General features: G+C 35.2%; 1 protein-coding gene across 2 annotated transcripts in view; it reads right to left on the bottom strand.

The window, feature by feature from the left end:
* Positions 1–22,014, bottom strand: part of Max (MYC associated factor X) — a 45,183-nt gene that overhangs the window by 11,975 nt on the left and 11,194 nt on the right. For both annotated transcript variants that reach the window (XM_081730664.1, XM_081730665.1), the window contains one exon: positions 4,183–4,290. In XM_081730664.1, coding sequence (XP_081586790.1) covers positions 4,183–4,290 — 108 coding nt within the window. The remainder of the gene's footprint in view (positions 1–4,182; positions 4,291–22,014) is intronic.

The following is a 22,014-nucleotide window of genomic DNA, read 5'->3' as shown; positions in this document are numbered from 1 at the left end:
TAAATTTTACTACTCCCTCCCCCCAGAAAAGTAGCCGGGGGACTGGACTGATTGTAGACTAATTTTATTCAGTTTAGCGCTTTTTAAAAGTTTCATTATAGCATACAATTTTTAATGAAAAAATTATCCCTACCTTCAAGAAAAAAAAAATTATCCCTTCCCTCATAAAAAAAAAAAAAAAACCTTGGGCGCAACCTGCGATTTGAAACTCGCCTGTGGGCACTAATGATGGCAAATGCTTATTATGATGAACTAAAAATTTACTCAACATACTATTTAAGCTGAATGCTTCAGAAATAAAATTAGACCTCTAAAAAGCACTTGGTGAAAATTATGGAGAAGTCACGAAGAATATTTGGTGGGAAATAATTTGCTCTCAAATATGACCAATGGAAACATTAAAGCATAATCATGCATTTCGAAACGAAATCATTTTCATGAAGCAAACAAATTAAAAAGAAGGCAATTCGTTGCTTTATGCCACTTGATTTTCTGATAAAGATACCAGATAATCAACGGTGAAGTAATTTATAACTGTTACAAAGTTTCGAAAACAGATTGTCGAAAATTCTGAGGACTGAGTACCTCTCCCACAGATTTCCATGCTTCGTACTACAATTTGAATAATTTAATTTTGACAAAAGAAATTCAATCTATTCTAAAATATTGAAATATACTGACTAATCGAATTATTATGATAAATTGTAAATATTTTGATATGAAATTATCTGGGTTTAAAAACCAACTAACATGCCAACTAAACCACTACCGATATCGATCAATTTGGTATTTATTTAGTTTTAAATGTGCAATAGCTATCTATACAACCTTCATGTGAGTAAGACGTTAAATCGTCTAGTTTGCAACAGAAAAGCATATTAATGACTAATTTAACTGAAATACTGATTTTTCACTCTCAATAATTTTGAGCTTATTTCTGATCATATTCTCTTTACCTTATCTACTAGTGTAATATAAATGAACAAAAATCACTTTTCATTAAAATATAATTAAAACGCAGCAAAATAACTACACCTGACACACATATTATATAACATATTCTACACGTAAGTTCAACTTAATTATGCTTTCAAAATGTTCATTAAAAACATAGGGAAGCAATTGCAGTAGAAAAAACATCCAACACATTTTCCTTGAGTTAAAGATATTAGTGACCTTAATGTGACTATGTCCAAGAGAAATTATTTCAAGAATCACTCCTGCTCCCATAGTCAGTAAATCGATGAACAATGAACATAAAACTTCATGAACTCGCACACCTAACTGTTCACTACTTTGTAACACTAGTCAAAATATGAAATACAGTTGGCCAACTAAATACGATCCTACCTCTCAAGAAAAATACTTCACAGAATATAATACCAATTTTGACACACACTTATTAGCTATTTCAATGTCACCCTCTGATTGTATAAATGAAGAGAATTGAAAGGTAGGTTTAAATTTTTCATTGAAATTACCAATACATAGATACAATTTGGCACATGTTATTAACTCTCACCTCCTATATGCCCTGAGAATCCGGCACCGAATCCTATTGGGTTCGACATTCTGGTTGTGGAAAGCAACAGGATCGGGTGTCGAGATCATACCAGAAACGGAATCATCCAGCATTCTCACGACATATAAAAGATGAGAGTTAATCAAAACTGGAGATGCAGGGGATTCGGAAAATTCTTCAGAAATTCTGGGCTTTTACTTTAATGAACAAATAACAGAACATTTCACCTTTCTTTTTTCCAATACAACATGAAAAAAAAAAAAAAACTTCAATACTGTATTTTGAAGGAAAAAATACATAGTAAGTTCAATAATTAAAGGTACAATCAATCACTCGATCGGAAACAGAAGAGCAAATCAGTGGATGCAAATAGGTTTTCTAGTTCAAATGAATTTTGCAGTACAAATTTTGTAAATAATTAACTTTTACTATCATAAAATATCATATCCAAAATGGTCGTTCAAGACTTCAAGACGTTCAAACTCACAGAGTCAAAGAATTTCTCGGTCGGAGAACGAGACGTAAGGGAAATTCCATACAAAACAAAAATGAGTTTGTATCTTTCTTAGTTTATGATATTTTTTCTTGTATGCCAGTTTGAATTTAGGCACCCATACAACTCAACATGACGTAATATTCAGGAATTTGATAAGGTGGTTAGGCAACCAAATTCCTTGTGATATGCTACGTTGCGCAACAACACAACTTGTTGACAACCAATTAAATGACAGATGAAAAACCCAATAAAAAAATAACCAACTTCGGACTAATCGTAAAACTCATAAGGATTGAATTCTGTGAAGGCATTTTTTTCTTTAAATTGTAGAATCCACTGCAGGAAAACAGAGGTACATGAATAAGGAGGAGGAGGATGATATAGATTTCTGGGCTCTCAGCATCTAAGGCCATTTAGCCCGTCACGTTTGAGGGATGACGTCCCTCAGCGCGCACACTATCCGGGAAAAGGGAACGAAGGAAGCGGCCTGGGACCTATAAGTTAGGTACCACCCCGGCATTTGCCTGTGTAAATGAGGAGAACCTCATTCAGGGTGGCTGGCCTGAAAAAGCGTTTTACACTTTTTCAACCGAGTGTCCCCACCGGGAATCGAATAAGAAAATCAAAGAAGTCAAAAAAAACTAAATTTCCTTTTTTTCGTTTTTTTTTTAACCGAAAAACCCCTCCATTTCAAAAAGGTTGCCTATTTTTATTTGCATCTCTAATCAAAATTATCAATAGTTCTAACTAGCCTTTCAGTGTCTATGTATCTATCCTAATGATATGATTTTGAATTGATTGATTGATTGAGGTTTAATGGGGACGTCAGTATCGAGGCTTTTGTCCCCGTCACGAATATGATTTCGAAAGCCACTCACTTGGAATAAATTCATTGGTACTGTAAGATTAATTATAACATTTCGTTAGGAAAAATGTGCTACACGGTTTCTTTATTTCATAATAGCTTCATTCAAAATTTTTATTCGTATTAATGTTAAACCTACCTTTCAGTTCTCTTCATTGGAGCAACTGGTAATCAGAGTATGGCAAGATTAATATTGGACTGAACTCTGTATTTTCTCGACATTTTAGTTACTTGAAATTTTAATTCCTGAAAATACCTTACGCTTTCTTCTTTTCGGCTCTACCCCCCTGAAGCCCTGTTCACGGAGAACAAAATAAAACAGAAAGTAATGAAAGCATCAAAGAAATACAAAGGAATGGACTTACCAGGGTAGAGCAGTGGAAGAGCACCTTGTCGATAGCTATTGGTCCACGTCAAATGATAGTGTGGCATGCGTGAAATGGTGGGACAAGATATATGTTCTTTTGTTCAAAAAGGAAAGATTGCTAGCTCGTGCTAACGTTTTTATTTAATTGAGCCAATAGTGTATATAGCTTTTCATTACTGTCCCCCATTTCTTGCTTATCCAATATTTTTCTATAGAAAAATAAAATAATTAAAAAAAAAAAAGAAATATTTCTATTTCATTCTTGGTATCAGTATCAAGCTGTATTTCTTTTAAATGTTTAGAACGACCTGATATCGGGTGTTCTGATTTTGCATCTCTTGAAACATTTCTTGACTCGTACTTTAATTTTTTATTTTTTTTAACTTTTATATAATTCTCCAGGCAACTGCACCTTCTCTAGTAGACTCCAGATTTTTTCATTGAGATCAGTATAATTACAGATAGTGTCTTCATTATCCCATTTTGATCCTCCGTGACCAAGTCCCCAGGGAAAAGCCGAAACCTAGGAAGTTGAAGGTATTTTCAGAAATCAGAGTTTCAAGCAAAATGATTGCTGAAATTTCTGAACGTGTTAGCATATTACTTTCTTGACAGTTGCTATACTTCTTTTTTCGGTTTATATTATTATTATTATTATTTTGGAGAATTTAAGTGGTAGGACCTTTAATAGTTAGCCAACTATACTTAATATTTTGACCTGTATTATAATGTAGTTAGATATGGACAATTGGGTATATAGTTGTGCATTTGCACATGCATCGTTCATTAACAACTCTGACGAACGGTGCTTAGATATATACACAGGCGTAATGTCGGTTATATCATTACGAGTAGGTATTCTTCTAATATTTAATGAATCAAGTACAAAGGATATCTTGTATTATTATTATTATTACTACGGAAGTTCTTACCTTTTCACCTTGCAATGCTGGAACTGAGTCCCGTAGGCTACTAAAACTATCCTTTATATGATCGCGTCGCTTCCTCTCCAAGGCATTGTGATGCGCTCGTTTCTCAGCCTGAATAAAAAATACACAAGCGAACAGTCTTTTATGTTCTCATATAGTCATATCCGTAGTACCATGAAATTACAACTATAATTACTGTTCATCCACCCCAGGTAACGATATATTCAAGTTCGAATGAATCAACGAGTTCCAACAATGGTAAGACTTTCAGGAAAAGAAAAAAATCTTACTTTCATGTCGAAATCAGTCATAAGTTTAGCAATCAGTTTAAACAGAAAGTGAATTCATGGTGCATATACCCGCAAATTTAAATTTCATACCTGAATCGATTTTTGATTTTAAAAACATGTCAAAAGACTTATCTGAAAATAAAATTTTAAGGCAAAGCATTGGGGAATTTTTTTTGCAGATATCAAATTATCATCTAAAAAGGTATCAATGGAAACAAAATATTTACTAGGTTTATGAATTTTATTCTCTACTTTGTAAGACGCAATATGTCGTAACTCTTGTTAAAAAATTTTAAACAGTAAGAGAATATTCTAACTATTGTTCGATTACGTTAGAAGTAACGCATTATTGATTTAAACTTTGGCTGTCAAGTTTGCAAACAGAAAGGCAAACTACGAAGAAAAGTGGGAATTGTCCTATAATGAAGGTGTGGTAATGCATATACACTTCAGTACCACTTTATGGACTTTGTAAAAACCAGTACTATTTTTAAAATTTACTGCAATTATAATTTTTGTGAGTTGTTTCTTATGCATCTATTTTTATTTTATTTCTTATATTACATATATGAAAAGGGATGCCACTCCCACCGCTCCGCCTACTTCAATTTCAGTACGCCCTTCCAAGTTACTTATCGATGAATGCTATTTCAGTGCACTGGTTGTTTATATGATCACAATTAAAGAAATGACATTCAAAACACTGACTCTCTATTTTTTTTTTGAGTAAGATTTTTGTTCTCAATGCTTGAGAAGACCCTTTAACAGTTTTAACTCGACAACTATCATATATAAATAAGCATCTGAACTGGAGTTTCGTTCTTCCAATGTTAAAAGTCAATATACGAATGTATTTATCGTATAGATACTTGACGAGATGATTGCAAGTTTGGACTTAAGAAGTGGGGAAAGGTGTGTGTAGCTGTTGCCCTCTCAAAACTGTAACGATTGTCTATGATTCTCCAAAGACACACATCTTTTCAGGGTTACCAGGGATACAGTGAATGCTATATTTTGTCTGGAAATTAAGTTACTTTCTGACCATTTTTAGAGGAGGGGGAGGTTCAGTAAAATCATGCTTCACTAACACCTAACATATGGTTACCCACCAGTTGTTAGGCATTCCATTTTAGTATAAGTCGCTTAAAATAAAGGATGAAAAGAAAAAAAGAAAAATAAGCTTGAGAACTTATCAATGAATATAGTAGGGGTTAATTGCATCAACTAAATTTGTTCAAGAATTTAAATTCAGCTAACGGCAAACGTAATTTCGAGAAGGATTATCTTCAACTTTAGACAAAAAGGATTTTACACATATTTTATTGAAATTAGTTTATCAATATTTAAAATATAAATAGAAACTCAAGAGATGAAAACCATAGTCTATTAACGATTAGCTACTTCATATAATGGATTCAGTTTTTGGTGTTGGTTGAAAATACTTTTACCTCTACTGTAGTAATAATAAAAACGTAATTCTACTCTAACCATTTTGTCATTTGCTTTTTCTTTCGTCTTGAATTTTGATTTCTAAAGGAAATTTAGATATGACTGGCCACCCAATAAAAAGTTTTCACAGCCGTGAGCGGATGGAGAAACTCAGCTGGAAAGGTCGACAAGACAGAATTCCGTAGCCTTGCAACCTTCTGTGAAAACTTACAATACTTATTATATTTTGATATTAGAGATGTGATAAGACTAACAGAAAACTAACGATTTTCATTTAAAAAGAAAAAAGAACTTAGTTTATTACTGAACATAATGATCAACAGTTACGCAAATAACAACCATTTTTCAAGTGTTTTGGCTATTAATAGTTTTATACCTCATACATACTTCCTAAGGTAGGTATTGTTCCATTACTTTTATAATAAAGTATTTAAATATATAATAAACTGAAGTTCTCGAACCAAAATACATTTACCTTAATATACGAGTATATGTATTACTTTCAATATTTCGCTTGAAATATGTCAGATTCGATCTTTATGATGCGAGAAGATTTTACAAAGTTTCGGGGAGATAAGTGAACGCCGAAAAATTTAGAACTGCACTGTAAGAAATAAATAAAACTGGACACAGCCTAAATAATTCAATTCTGAATATTTGCCTTTCAAATTTGCGTAATACTATACAGTATGGCGTTAAATTCGTTGTACAAAAGCAGAGTGATTCCTGAGAGTAAAACAAACAAAAAAGTTCCTATAAACATAGGGCGAAAACCCCACAGTTTACGTGTTATAGGCTGCGGAAAACATGGAAAAATGAATTTTAAAGGTCCATAGCTCCAAAACTATGGGACCTACTGTAGTCGGCTCAAGACTTTACTTAGGAACTAGTATCTGCTCTATCCAAAAATACATGTTTTAGAATCCTATGGTACTCACGCAACAATTTTTATGGAGGTAGTTGGAGAGTATTTTATATCATAGGCCCGTAGTCAAACTCCCTCTACAAAATTGTTGTGGAAGCACCTCAGGATTCTGAAACGCATTTTTGGATAGGGCACATACTAGTTCCTAAGTGAAGTCTTGACCCAACCAAGGTAGGTCCCATAGTTTTGGAGCTATGAACCTTTAAAATTCATTTTTTTCATGATTTCGGCAGCCTATAACATGTAAACGATTGGGTTTTCGCCCTATGTTTATTGGAACTTTTTCTATTTGTTTTACTCTCAGGAATCACTCCTCTGCTTTTGTACAACGAATTTAACGCCATAGTGTATTGTGTATTAATAATTTAACCATTATTTCGTTATATGAACTAAGGATGAGAAAATAACGGAAGTCTTAACCCATTATATCCTTTGCATGTGAGTAGCGTAGTTTCCTAAATATTTCAGCTGAAAATGGCCACATTGGATCTTTTTATTTATTTATTTTTAATTTTCCCTAAACTTAAAATTGTACAAGATAACCAAAAACAAAGTTCTTGAAGTTCTAGGCAGTGATAAACAAAGAGCAATACAGTAGACGATACGTACCTTTAGGCTTTGACGTAATCTCCTTCAGCATCCAACATCTTTTGCCAACTTTTCTGAAGCTGCACAATACCCTGGTGATAAAACTTGGCGTTCATGGAGGTAAAGAAGTCTGTTTCGCAGGTCTCCCTCATTAGCGCCATGTAAATATGGTGCATGGCTAGCCAAGTCTCCGTTAAATATGATGAAGAGTGTCCTGACTCCTCTTTGCCACATGTGGTTTGGCATTGTTGTACAGGAACACCACATCCTTGCGATTTACCAATACACGATGTACCTTTGCAACTGCTGACAGTAGATTTCAGCAGTGATGGTCTGACCAGGTGAAAGATGCTCGTAATGTTCCACTTACCGACAATTCCACCATACAGAGAGCATAGCCTTTCGTGGGTTCAGGGTGGTCTTGAGGTGTGAGGAACAGGGTCACGTGGCGTCAATTAATGTCCGGTACGCTTGAGATTGTCATAGAGGACCCACTTTTTGTCACCAGTGAGCAAGCAATCAAAGATGGGTGTGTTCAGATGCCGCTATCACTCGTTGTGCCTTGTTGGCTGCTGAAGATGTGTGGAGTACTCACTTGCTTAACTTGTATGACTTCCCTATCCCATGCAGGTGCAGTCTGATTGTTTCAGCGGAAACATGGAATCTTTCTGCAAGTTTATCACACGGACCACTGTCCTCCTCGATGGCTGCTTTCAGGGCCTCATTATCCACCACATGTGGTCGTCCACTGCGAGGTTTATCCGAAAGACACTCATCTCCCGAACAGAATTTCTGGAACCAATGCCTGGCGGTGCGTTCGTTCACTGCATTCTCCCCAAATGCCTGGCACATGCAGTGACTTGATGTGGCAGCTTACAGACCCACTTTGAAGTCACAGAAAACACACGCCAACATGATGCTCGATAGATGATACCTTCACTTCTCTTCGACACTGGACGAGGTGTGACTGCTGTATGTGGGCAATGTGGGTTTACTACTGAAGATCGATGGCTAGACTAACTCACGATCGCTTGGAAAGCACGTCATTTCATTTCTGTGAGCGCATGATTAATGGGACTCAAACATGAAAAGAACTTTTTTTTGGTTACCTTGTACTACAGAGTTTTAATGTAAACAGCACAAGAAAAAGCTACACAGATCTGAAGCGTCGAGGATAAAAATTGAATTATATAAACTGGAATTAATTGAGATGAACTAATTACGAACGAGTACATAATTTTCATTCTCAAATTTTGTATCACATTTATAAAGTGCAGTTTTACATGTCTTCTTGCCTACTTTACTCCCTAAAATCTTCTTATCTTTAATTATGGCTCATGATTTTCAGTTGAAATATTGAGGAAATTACAGTTACCAAAAATTTAGTGAACTAAAACTTTCACTTTATTATTATTATTAATATTTTCAGTACGTATTCAGCGCGTGCGAAAGGTAAGATTTCATTTGAACAGCAATAAATTATCCACGTCATATCGAGTATCTTCACGAAGTAGAATCACCTACAGAATTAGGTAAACCTTTACAGAATTAAATTTATACCCAGCATCTGAGTAAATTTGGATAGTTTATGAACAAGGATTGTAATTTTATGTAAATTACGATAAAGAAATATTTCAGTTTAACGTCCCACCATTATCCCTGTTAGGGTAAGGGACTTACGATAAACAAGTACATAATAACTACGTCATATCCAGTCAATACAAAGGTACTGATGGCATGGTCCGTATCAATTCAGCTACGGAATTACCTTGATAGTCTCAGATATTACTGAATTTAACAGATGTTAAAATTTAGGACAAAGTAAGACGACCGTATTTTTGTATTGTTCAAAAAAGATACAAGCGTCTACGGATGGCATCTCGGGCGTCAGTTTTCACGTGCATATTTTGCTGCTTTTTGTCTTATTTGAAAGATAATTTACCGATTAAAAGGATATCCTCTGTTTGCCAAGATATGTCAAAGTTCTCGAGCTGCTGCCTTCCGATTTTTTAAAAATAAAAAATAACTCTTTCTTTTCAAAAATGCCAATCTTAAATTTTATTTTTTCGTTGTTGATCAGTACCATACAATACTATATCCTCTGAAAACGAAAATTTCCCCTTTTGAGTTTAACTGTTTTATAAACAATATTCATATTTTAATTCCCGTGACTAATATCTTCATTGCATTTTTCTTGTAATTTTCTTGCTTCAGAAACTTCAATCCCAAATATGCTGACAATTTTGCGGAAGTTTTATCTCTAAATGTACTACATATCCTAAAAAGGAGAACACGCCACCTTGGTTCTGAAACTTTTCCTAATGGTTTTGAAAAAAAAATCAATGTGATGGAATAAAATCAACAAATTAAACGAACTTGGAACTGGTGAAATGTTTTTATTCTTCTGGATTTTCTTTATATAATTCTTTCCAATCATGATCTTCTGGAACAATGTGAAACCATCCAGATTATTCCAGAATGTCACAGATCTTCTAGAACAATCTGAAACCATCCACATAATTCTGTGTGTTTGGCCTAGTATACGTGCTGTGATTGGAAAGTTTTAAGACAGTTGGCAACACTGCTCACGAGGAGTAGATATAATCGCACGTTAGCATGGAAGGGGTGGCTTGGTGTGTCCTTGAGACATATTTGAAACATGCACCGAGATATCTTTATTCAGTACGGCGTAGCAACCAGTTGAGTGCGGGCGTGTGTGTGTGTGTGTCTTGGCAGATTTTTAGGTGCGCAAAATGGATGAAAAATTGGAACAACGCCTTTGTGTGAAATTTGTTTTAAAACTGGGAAATCTGCTTCGGAGACTTACGAACTCTTAACTAAAACAGCTTTTGGTGACAAATGTCTGAGCCAGTCAAACATGTTTATCTGGTTTCACAGATTCAAAGATGCCCGCGAGTCAGTAGAGGATGACCCCCGGTCTGACCGGCCTTCAACATCAAAAACTAATGAAAACATTGCGAAAGTTGGCGATTTAGTGCGCTCAAACCGTAGACTTACAATTAGGGAGATGGTTGAAGACCTGAATTTAAGTTTCTATGCGGTTCAGTCAATTTTAACTTGTTTTGAACATGCGTCGAGTGTCCGCGAATTTATTCCGAAAGGGGAATTTATTAATGCCTGTGCACGATATGAAATCTGTCTCGATGCAAAGCTGTCCTTGAAGTCTATGCAAGGTTTTTAAAACTTTATTAATAATCTAGCCAGCAGCACCATGTTCAGTTTGAAGTAATCCATGAACGATATGCAAATTGCCAGAACCCAAGTCGAAGAGTTTGGCACCATCTTCATTTTCTGCAATTTCAGCACACAAACTGCTATGAAATATATACAATTTTTGACTTTCCAAAAAACACGAGAACTTGGATACATATTTCCAAACGGAGGATAGCATTTTAATCGGTAAATTATTATCTTGCAAATAAAACAAAAAGCAACAGAATATCTTCAATCATTCCAGAGAAACAGCATTTTAATATTTTGCTGAAAATTGTACGTGCGAAATGGCGCCCTATATCTCAGGCCAGGAAATGTTTTGGACAAAACAAAAATATGTCCTTAATTTTAACATCTGGGTTATTCCATTATAAATGGTCCAACAGTCCCCAGGTGACGATCTGGGATTTTGATTAAATTTGGCACACAAGTACCTACATCCCTTGTAGGAAAGTCTATGTTTTATTTTCCTGTCGCTACCAGTTCCTGAGAAATTGGCTTAGAAGTTAGGCAGTCCGCATCGTGACTTGCTGAACACGGTGCTTTTTGTAAGTTTGCAATGAGAAAGAACTCTTGTTAATTATGTTATTTGGTCTAGGAATTAATTCGTGCGGTTTTACAAAAGATGGCGTAACTAGCTTATTGTCCCATAGTTTCGTTGATCCAAACATGCGTTGAAAACTACTGTCATTGAGCATCTTGTTTAGTATATGTCAGTTGCTTGAAGCGGAAACAACAACATTTTTTCTTCAACTGAAAATGGCGCATTTTGTGCCTGATAAAGTGTTTCTGCGGGGAGTTATTCTTCATTGCTTTAACATGAAGAAAAGTGCTACCGCAAGTCATCATATTTTGGTGGAAGTGTTTGGTGACCATGCTCTAGCTGAGCGAACGTGTCAGAAGTGGTTTGCACGGTTTAAAGGTGGTGATTTCAGCTTGGAAGACCAAAAGCAATTTGGACAGCCAAAAGAATTTGAAGATGAAGAATTGAGAGCATTGCTTGATCAGGATTCGTGTCAAACGCAGGACGAACTTGCAGAAGCATTTGGAGTTGAGCAAACAACAGTTTCCAAACGTCTCAAAGCCATAGGAATGATTCAAAAGATGTCTTATTGGGTTTCACATGAATTGAAAAGAAAGACGTTGAAAGAAGAAAAACCGTTTGCGAATTGCTGCTTCAAAGACAGAAAAGGAAGGGATTTTTGCATCGAATTGTAACTGGTGATGAGAAGTGGATTCATTACGAGAATCCTAAACGAAAAAAGGCCTGGGTGAAGCAAGGTGAACCAGGTCCTTCACAACCGAAACGAGATATTCATTGTGCAAAGGTTATGCTGTATATATGGTGGGATTTGAAACGTGTGGTGTACTATGAACTTCTGAAACTTGGTGAAACCATTAATGGACACCGCTATCGACAACAATTAATGCGTTTGAAGCAAGCTCAGGCCTGAAAACGACCAGAATGGAATAACAGGCATAATAAACTTATTTATCAAGATGATAACGCTCGACCACATGTCACAAAACCGGTCAAAACCTATTTGGAAAATGTCGGATGGAAAGTGTTACTCCACCCGCGACATTCACCAGACACTGCTCCGTCTGACTACTACTTGATCGATTGCATGAATAACGATTTGATTGGACAGCGGTTCACTTCTTCAGAAAATATCGAAAAATGGATCTTTGATTAGATTGCGTCAAAAGATGAGGAATTCTTTTGACACGGAATCCGTAAATTGCCTGAAAGATGGGAGAAAGTAGTGGCTAGCGATGGACAATATTTTTGTTAACGTATTCATTTACTTTGTTTTTGAAATAAAGCTTCAATTTTTATTAAAAACCGCACGAATTAATTCCTAGACCAAATACATGAATCAAACTTTTTCTGCAATAAATATATGCACCGTTGTAATGAAGTAATATGTTGACAGTGGCATGACCATGTTATGTTCCGATATATAAAATGTCAAAGTCAGCACTTTTTTACATCACCGTTTATAAAGCTCATTTTTTAACGTGTCACAGATTTCCTGGATAAAACAACAAATACCTGTGTTTGTATGCCACACCTTACAGGGTAGATAACTCTATGCACCAGCAATACTGAGCTGTTTACGAGTACACTTTATTTACAGGATTTATGGGAGGTTAAAGTTGGTATCATTTTAAACGAACAAACTTTTTGCTTCTTTTCACTGCCCTGTTTAACTATGTTGACAGTTGAATATGAGTGTGATATTTTGGATGAATATTTCTACTTATGTAACAAACAACTTGTGTGATTTTAGAAACCCTGATGTATTTCCTTCCATTTTAAATCATCGCCTTTATCAACAGGTGTCGGTAGTTTTTCAAGTTTAGAACGGATATGAGGAATGGAAGAAGTACGTGTGCGCCTGGTGAAATCATTTACACTGATTGTGCACTTGAAAACATATATTGTAAGACTGTGAGAAGAAACAGCCTGCCATGGAAATTGTTACAAAATAGTACAGTTCTGTGGGTCAAAATTACAGTTCATTATTAGTAATAAGAAATTGAGCGTTCAAATAAATAAAGAAAAACCATACACACAAAGTGAAAAGGAACATAATAAAGTTGTGAAACAGGTTATGTAAGCAAATGATACGTGCATGTTGTGAAACATGAATGATTTCAAATTGTGGAAACTTATATGAACTAATACTTTGCAAAACAACATACCTTTCTTTACTTTTTAAGACATGCTAGTACTTTTTGATAACTATTAGCATCCAGTCTGTATGTTCGCCCACTGCTACTTTGTAATAAAGGCATCTCCAGTGTACAAATGACATGATGGAATGGTATCCAGACTTCATCTTTCCGCAGTGGTCATGACAGTACAGAGGACTCAGCTAGTACCATGAAATTCACACGTACATCTTTATTTTCACATGGTACTTCGTTGACCATACCAACGTACCACTATGAGGCTTATGTTACCATTCTTCTCTTGCTTCCACCAGACACACTGTGGTACCAATCTTGTCTCCAGACATTATCTTCATAAGAACTTGTTTGCCTTAGTTGGTATAAATGCATGGTGAGAGCGAGTTCCAAGATTGGTCTTCAAGTTTGTGTATTGCTTTTCTATGCATTCACTTTCCCTCGAGATATCTTCAGCAGACACACAAAAATAGTGTATACCTTTAACGTTGCTGTTAGCCGATTCGTACATTCCCTGTGCAGTAACAATTGGTCTTGTAGGTGAATGATGACTGGCTCTGGCTGTCAAATATTTTTGCAGTTGCTCCTACACCATCACATGTGCTTTTGCCGTCGGATGTTGCAAAATAGTGGATTCCGAGGACAGTTTCATAGATTGTAAATGTTCTTGTATATTATGATCCTGCACCATCACTGAAGTAAATTATGTTATCAATCTGCCTATCTTGAAGGATTTGTCAAGTGTGTCATGAAATGCCTTAGGAATATACAGACAGTAGTAGGATTATGCTGCAAACTGTCTGATATGCAACAGAAATTGATACATTGCAGGGTTCCATTATCATTACAGTACCACGAAAGGACGCACAGTTGCCTGGGATTTCTCCCAATGGTACAACTGAACCTCGTCCTATATAAAGAAGGTGTAATTTTTGGCAAAATCCAGTAAAACAATTAGCTCTGTGTTCTGAGGTGAAGTTTTTATGTTAGATATGCAGCTTGAGCCTTGGCTATATACTGGTACTATCTACGACTATCAATTCCTGAGCCAATGTGTCACCAAACTCATTCACAGAGAGCTGCAGGGTTTGTAATGTCAACTGGTTTGTGTGAACCGTTTTTAAATTTAACAAAGTCATCACCTTCAAGTAAGTGATCATCAAAACGGTTTACTAGATAATCTCGCACATCCTCCTTCCTTCTTGCCACAGTAATGTAACATACACTATCTGTTCGTTGCATCACACACTGCAATATTCAGCAGGGTCTTGTTGTGTCCTGATCCAGGAAGGGTATCGACCATCAGTTTCATGATGACACTGACACACACACTGAATGAGTGCCTTTGCCCCAACTGTAATGCGCCACTTCGGCCTTAAGGCACAAAATTTTGCAAACCCAGTTTTAAACTGTGGTTTCGGTTTGCAGAATTTAACATATATTTCATATATATTCATTAGTAGTTTTTTAACTTGATCTTTACCTTCATCTGTATGCACATACATACTCTTTCATTCCAGGACAGATACTAGAACACCTGTCGCTTCCATAAAATGAAGCTACTTCATTCACTGTTTCCTGGGAAATTATTTTCCAAGGCTTCTGCTCTTGAAGTGATAGGACACACTAAATACTCTGAGGCCCCAAAATTCTGTGCAGTTTTTCTGATACTCCAAGATGCAGGAGCAAGTGTTAAGATTTGGACAGGAAAATGTTTTGTGATACTTTTCTACAAGCTGCTATATAAGCATAGAGAAATCTGCACATCTGTGACATGTCTTTTCAGTAGAGAAACTAGTGCTCGGTATTCCAAGAATATCTACAATTTTCTCCTGTACGACATGTTATCTGCTTCACGTTTCTCTTGCTGTATTCTTCTCTGTTTCTCTTACATTCTTCAGTGGTGAGCAGCCTACAGATTTGAGAGATATATTCAGTTGCTCCTGTTGAACAGTGTGTGGTGTGCAGCTGGGATCATACTTATCATCACCACTACTGTTTCTGGCACTGCCACATCTAACACATGTTGAGTACAACTACCGTCCTGGCACGAAGTTCACACGAAGCTCATTGATTTTGTTCTCATCCAGAGTTGACTGATAAATCAGGCTCCAGCAATACCCTCTATTGAGAATCTGTCTAATTACTTCCATTCTCCATATCCGTTCTGAACCTGAAAGACAACAGATGACAAACGCGATGATTTAAAATGGAAGGAAATACATCAGGGTTTAGAATTCAGACCAAAATATCACACTCATATTCAACTGTCAACATAGTTAAACAGGGCTGTGAAAATAAGCAAAAAGTTTGTTCGTTTACAATGATACCAAATTTAACCTCCCATAAATTCTGTAAATAAAGTGTACTCGTAAACAGCTCTGCATTGCTGGTGCATAGAGTTATCTACCCTGTAAGGTGTGGCATACAAACACAGGTATTTGTTGTTTCATCCAGAAAACCTGTGACATGTTAAAAAAAATGAGCTTTATAAACGGTGAGTAAAAAGTGCTGACTTTGACATTTTATAAATCCTAACATAAAATGGTCATGCCATTGTCAACATATTACTTCATTACAACGATGCTCATTACAACATATTACTTCATTATATTTATTGCAGAAAAAGTTTGACCCATGTAACACAATTAGTAACAAAGTTCTTGCTCTTTAAAAACTTAAACAATCACCGTGTTCAGCAAGTCACGATGCGGACTGCTTAACTTCTAAGTCACTTTCTCAGGAACTGGTAGCGACAGGAAAATAAAAAATTACAGGCTTTCTTACGAAGGATGTAGGTACACTCATGTCCAAAATGATTGTCGCATATCTATAATTGTCTTCTTATAAGAATATAATTTGATAATGATTTTGCAGGGTACTTTTAATACTGATACTATGTGTATAATCGGGAAATGTATATTTCTGCTAAATTTCATTGGAAAAGAAATATAAATACGAAAATTAGAATGAGTAAAACAAAATATTGCTAAATGGAGAAGGAAGTTTTATTTTCGTTTTAGTGTTCTTATTTACTGTTCTTTTGACATGAAACTTGCCACATACATGTCTTTGCCGGTTATATACATACTAACATTATAAGAAATACCGGGCGAATTCGTTATCAAATTATATTCCTACAACCACATATTTATAGACATGCGACAATAATTTTGGACATGAGTGTACATGTGTGTCAAATTTTATCAAAATCCCAGATGTTCGAATTGGGATTTTTTTTCTAAATTCGGTGATTATATATGGAGTGACCCATTTGTTAAATTCATCAAGGTAGGATTTTTTCCTTTGTCTGTCTGAATTGATCTGGATTATCCTTGACCTAATTTTTATAACGATGTATTCGATTAATATAATATAACTAGCACGTAGAACACATGCTTAAAATTGTCTGCTCTTCTCTCTACAGATAGTTTGAAATCATCCTGAAAGTTTTCACTACGGTTGATTGTTTTCGTTTCCTCATCTTCATACCCAGCTAACAAAATCCATCGTCAGTGCTGAAAACTATCTGACGAGGTGTTTATTTGATACTTGGCGATTATAAATGTTATTCTTTCTAGTACTTCCAAACTTGGATAATTCCTTTTCCGCGTTTACTAAAGGAAAGGGGAAAAATGCGTTAATAAAAAATACGTATACACATAACTTAGGAAATACCATCACTAAGATAATGAACACAATGTACCATGCTATCTCCTCAATTCTGTAATAGTTGTGAAATATGCACGTACAGTACCGAATAAAGCGACAGGTTGTGGATTTAGTGACTCCTAATTTATTCGATGCACTGAGATTTCCTTAAGTATACGAAGACAATAAATAAATAAATAAATAAATAAATAAAAAAAATTAAATGTGCATTCTCTCTTATTTACAGTTCGCTGATAGGATATCAGACGTTAATGTAAACGAACTGTTATCTTACACTAAGTGGTGTCGAATACTATGATAATTAACATTTATCACTTCAAATTGTTCTTGTCATGTGTTTTGGTAGATAAAATTGATACTTTTGCATTAATCATCTCATTATAAAGGTCATTCTATTTATCTATACAAAATATCAGGTTAATGGTCTTTACTAAGCTGCCAACCTTTTTCTTTATTTTTTGTCTCAGTTGCAACAAACAATACGGTAATGCTGTGAGCTAGACCATTTAATACTTTTTAAAAAAAGTATTAAATTAACTGTTTTTAAAGACTTCAAAAAGTGCAAAACTTTACGTACTTAATAATTATGATGTCACGCGCTGTGCACTCAGATTTCTAGTCTATAAGAAAAGACTTCCTAATTCATTTCATAGCATGCTGTAGATACAATTTACCTCTTTTTACTTTCTTTCTTTACTCCTTTTTAAGTTACTGACAATTTAAAAGGTGGTCGGAAGCGTTGGAAAAGGTTTTACATCAGGTATGTCAAACCCGCAGGTATTAGACGGCCCTTGACTCATTTTTCTGCAACTCTCGGTTCACCATCCATGGTTCAGAATCCTGCGGTACTTCCGCAACGATTTTTATAGAGGCAGTTAACTTCTAATTATTTGTCCGTAGCCAAACCCCTCTATAAGAATGCTGTAGAAGTATCTCAGGCTTCTGAAACATGGATGTTTAGATAGGGCACACACTAGTTCCTACGTGAAGTCTTGACCCGAGTATGGTTGGACCCATAATTTTGGAGCTATGGACCTTTAAAGTTTTTTTCATGTTTTCGGTAGCCTATAATTCCGAAAAGAAGCATTTGTGCACCCAGGTTGGCCTATACTTTTTTCTTATTTTGGTGTCAGGAATCACCTCCCAAACGTTGTCGGTATTGTTTTGAAACACCCTGTGTACATATACTATTTAAGTTGCCTATTGTGTTGCCAACATGATGAAACTGAAACATGAATAATGACAAAGATAGAACATTAATTATCTTGAGCAGTTCTATTTCTGGCTCTGACAGCTACGCAAAAAAGAGAGCAAATGTTAATACTACTCTGGCAGAACTCCGGTCGGTGACTCCGTTTCAACATGCTTCCCTGCGAATTACACCTTGTTGCAATTTAAAACCGCAGGAACGATGTGCTATAGCCATTCTTTTCCCAAAAAGGAAAAGTTTTTAACCTGGCACAGATCTCAGTCTGTGTTGCCATTTGCACTAAATTTGTTCTCTGTCTTTTATTTGTATCTCGCTTTTAATTTCTTTTCTTTTATTTATTTATGTTACATTTTTGGTATTTTTTTTCTTTTCCTCATAAAATTACATTGTTGTAATGTAAATACATAAAGGTTTGTTTGTTTCATTGTTTAATGGTAATATATTTTAGATTGTACATTTTCCTCTTTATATACACAATTCTATGGAAATTTATGTTCTTTTCTGCTTTCTTTTTAAATTCTATTGTTGGTAACTACTAACAATGACCATGCACTCTTTCCGAGCCTACCATGAAGAAAACAGCGTTGTACAAAGGACTACTGAGAATTTATTTATGGACTTTGAAAATACTTTGAGGAAGAACACGCTAATGATGGTTCTCTTCTGATAAAAATGATGAATAGAGTATTTAATGCCTTGTCGACGATAAAGAACATACAGAAGTCAACTGACCATATTCTATATTGTTTCGAGCAAGACACAACAAAAGAGATATTTCATTTACCAATTATTATTATTACCATCACCATTGACAAATACATTCCCGGCTCGTGGTACGCTTTTCAAGTTTTTGGAAGCAGGGATTTTCGAAGGAGATAGAGCTGGTTTAAATGTGTTAAAGAGAAACTGCGTACAGAAGAACAATCCTGATGGAAAGAAGCAACTTTGTCAAGACTCGCAACAAACTTACGAGGATGATGAAAAGTATACTGAAAACCTTGTAGTAGGACAGTAAGTCACATGAAAGCTCGTACGCGGACAGATTATAGTTTTCAAGGAACAATAAAAGTGCGTGCCGATTCACAATACATACCGTACCATTCAACTCTGAACGAATAAATGAAGCTCTAACTACAAAGGAGAAAAGAAAGAATGACTTGAACAATATGTCTGGAGCAACAGCAGACAAAAAATTGATGGAATTAAGAAAAATTTCCAAGCCGAGTTGCCATCGTATAAAACTGACTCAACTGCCGAATCGTGGACGTTAAGTTTGAATAATTAAAAATAAATAAATAAACAAACAAACAAATAAATAAATAAATAAAATAAATAATTTTACAAAATGCCATCCATATGTAGGAAATAATGGATCAAGCATGGAAAGCTCAAGATGTTCTGGAACGAAGGAACAGTAGAAAACTTAATAACATCATTGAGTGAAGCTAACAGCAGTGATAATGATTTAAAATAAATAAAATGACATCTCTGTTTCACGTTTTAGGATTATACTTTGAAGGAATGATGACTAATTAAAATGGATAATTATGAAAAAATTGACGAATGAGAACGTGTGAAGAAAGAGAGAACCTTGAGAAAATCCACAAACATGTTGTTCATGACGAAATCATACGATCATCGAACAACCCTCGCACCCCGAATTCACTGATGTACATTGAGCAACCATGCCTCCAGCGACGAAGAAAGCGAGACGATCAGCTTTGATACGCGCATTTTTAGATATTGGAGAAATGTCTTATTACAATGACGGAAACATTTAAACGACAAGACTAGCCCATATTGTTTTTTGACTTACTAACTTTGTGGAAGAGAGTACCTGAAAAAAGAAAATTGGATCATAATCTACATACACATATAAACTTGAAGGACCTAAAAATAGCTTACAATACAATCTTATCTAGAGATAACTTGAAAACTTTGAGGGTCCAGAACACTCACTCATATACCTTACATACAAGCTTGCTCTGTGGTGCAGAATTGGTTAAAAGTTCAGGAGACAAAACCTACCTTAAATTGCCTCGATCCAACACTGACTTTTCTATATCTTTTGATTGTATTTATTTATTATTAATCGCTGTACTTTCATTTTCAGTTTAAAAACCACGACGAATTTGAAACATTTCATCCACAGGCATAGCTGTCAGGTTCAAAGAAGAATAGCTTCATAATTAGGAACGCAGTTATGAACGAAATGACTAGCAACGTACGTTCTGTTTATATATATATATATATAATAAGGTTCATCGTTAAATATAAAGAAAGATGTTAGTAGTTGTGTCATATATTATTACACAAGTTCTTCCTTCAGTGAAACTTCTCTGTTGATTGAGACAAATTGTCAGGGATCTCTTCAGCTGAACTGTAACTTTACTTACTAATCTTTTCTCATAAAATCCGTTGTAGTTTAGCTACTTTTAATAAATTTATTTATTTACTTTTTATTTCATTTCGTTTTTCTTAATTCAAATATGAAGGTTCGTTTAGGACACACAAGCTGCTTACTCGGAATAAATTAAAACTTGTAAAGTTGTGATTAGGTGATCTGGAGTTTAACACCTTTTAGCACCGAAAATTACACCACACATGAACCTACACCTTAACGTGGGACTTGAAACAAGAGATCCCACCGAGAATCGAAATCTGTTGCCTTCGTCAAAGATGAATATCCTAACCATATGGACACGAGTTCTTGACAAGAGGTTAATTTCTAACAGTGAAATACCATAAAAACAGATTTCTTTGTGCTCATACCGACTAGTGCAAAGCTGCATCTATTTATGGGATCATCACTACATAAATATATAATGAGTTATAACAACACACTTATAATACGATATACAGAAACCTAATTATTGAAAGAAAATTAAGGAGGGTGTGATCAGTAATAGTTACATTTTTGCTCAAGAACAAGCTCACATACAAAGAATCCAAGTAGTCTATGCATACTTCTACCCATCATAGCGTTGGTATTGCATGAAGATGAATAGTACAACTCACCAAATCACTTCTGTAAAGTTTCTGCGGGCAAGGATGACACGATATGTGTATTTACTGAAAATGCTTAATTGCTTGAAGCTCCCATTAAAAGTGGGTAATCAGTACACAAAGTCTATACACTGACAATAATGATCTTTATAATTAATTTCATATTGTACTTTTACTCGATGTGATATGCTCGGTGGTACTAAAATGAAGTAATTGGTTAACTGATTGATGTGCTAATGGGAACGTGAGCTTCGAGGCTTCTGTTCCCGCCACGAAAAAGCCAATGGCCAACACATCCTTCTTCTACTGAAAGAATAAAAGTGACAAACTTCTAAACAGTATAAAAATCTCGATGAAACGATAACATAACAAATGCCACAGAAAACTAAAAAAGAGGTAACGAACATTAAAAAGAATAAAACAGAAATCAGACCACAAGAAAAGTTACTAAAATAGGAATAACAAAGTCTGGTAGAGAGAATCACACGAAATATATGTGTGGGATACTGACGGCATCATTAAAGTCGCCGTTACCCGTTACAATGTTAACGGATTTACTTCAACGAACTAGGCCAAGATAACCGCTCTATCTACCTACTGCAAAATAAATAAATAAATAACATAAAATAAAATTTAAAAATTCCCTTACATGTATGGAATATGGGCTGTATGAGCCACCGCTAATACGTTAATGGTTTGATTCCACTATCAAATTTAGCTAACATAATTGCTCTAGCTACCTATTACAGAAAAAAAAAAAAAAAAAA

Source organism: Thermobia domestica, chromosome 11 (genome assembly GCF_964235325.1).
Source record: "Thermobia domestica chromosome 11, izTheDome1.hap1.1, whole genome shotgun sequence".
Lineage (NCBI taxonomy): Eukaryota > Metazoa > Arthropoda > Insecta > Zygentoma > Lepismatidae > Thermobia > Thermobia domestica.
This window is presented reverse-complemented; position numbering and strand designations above follow the sequence as displayed.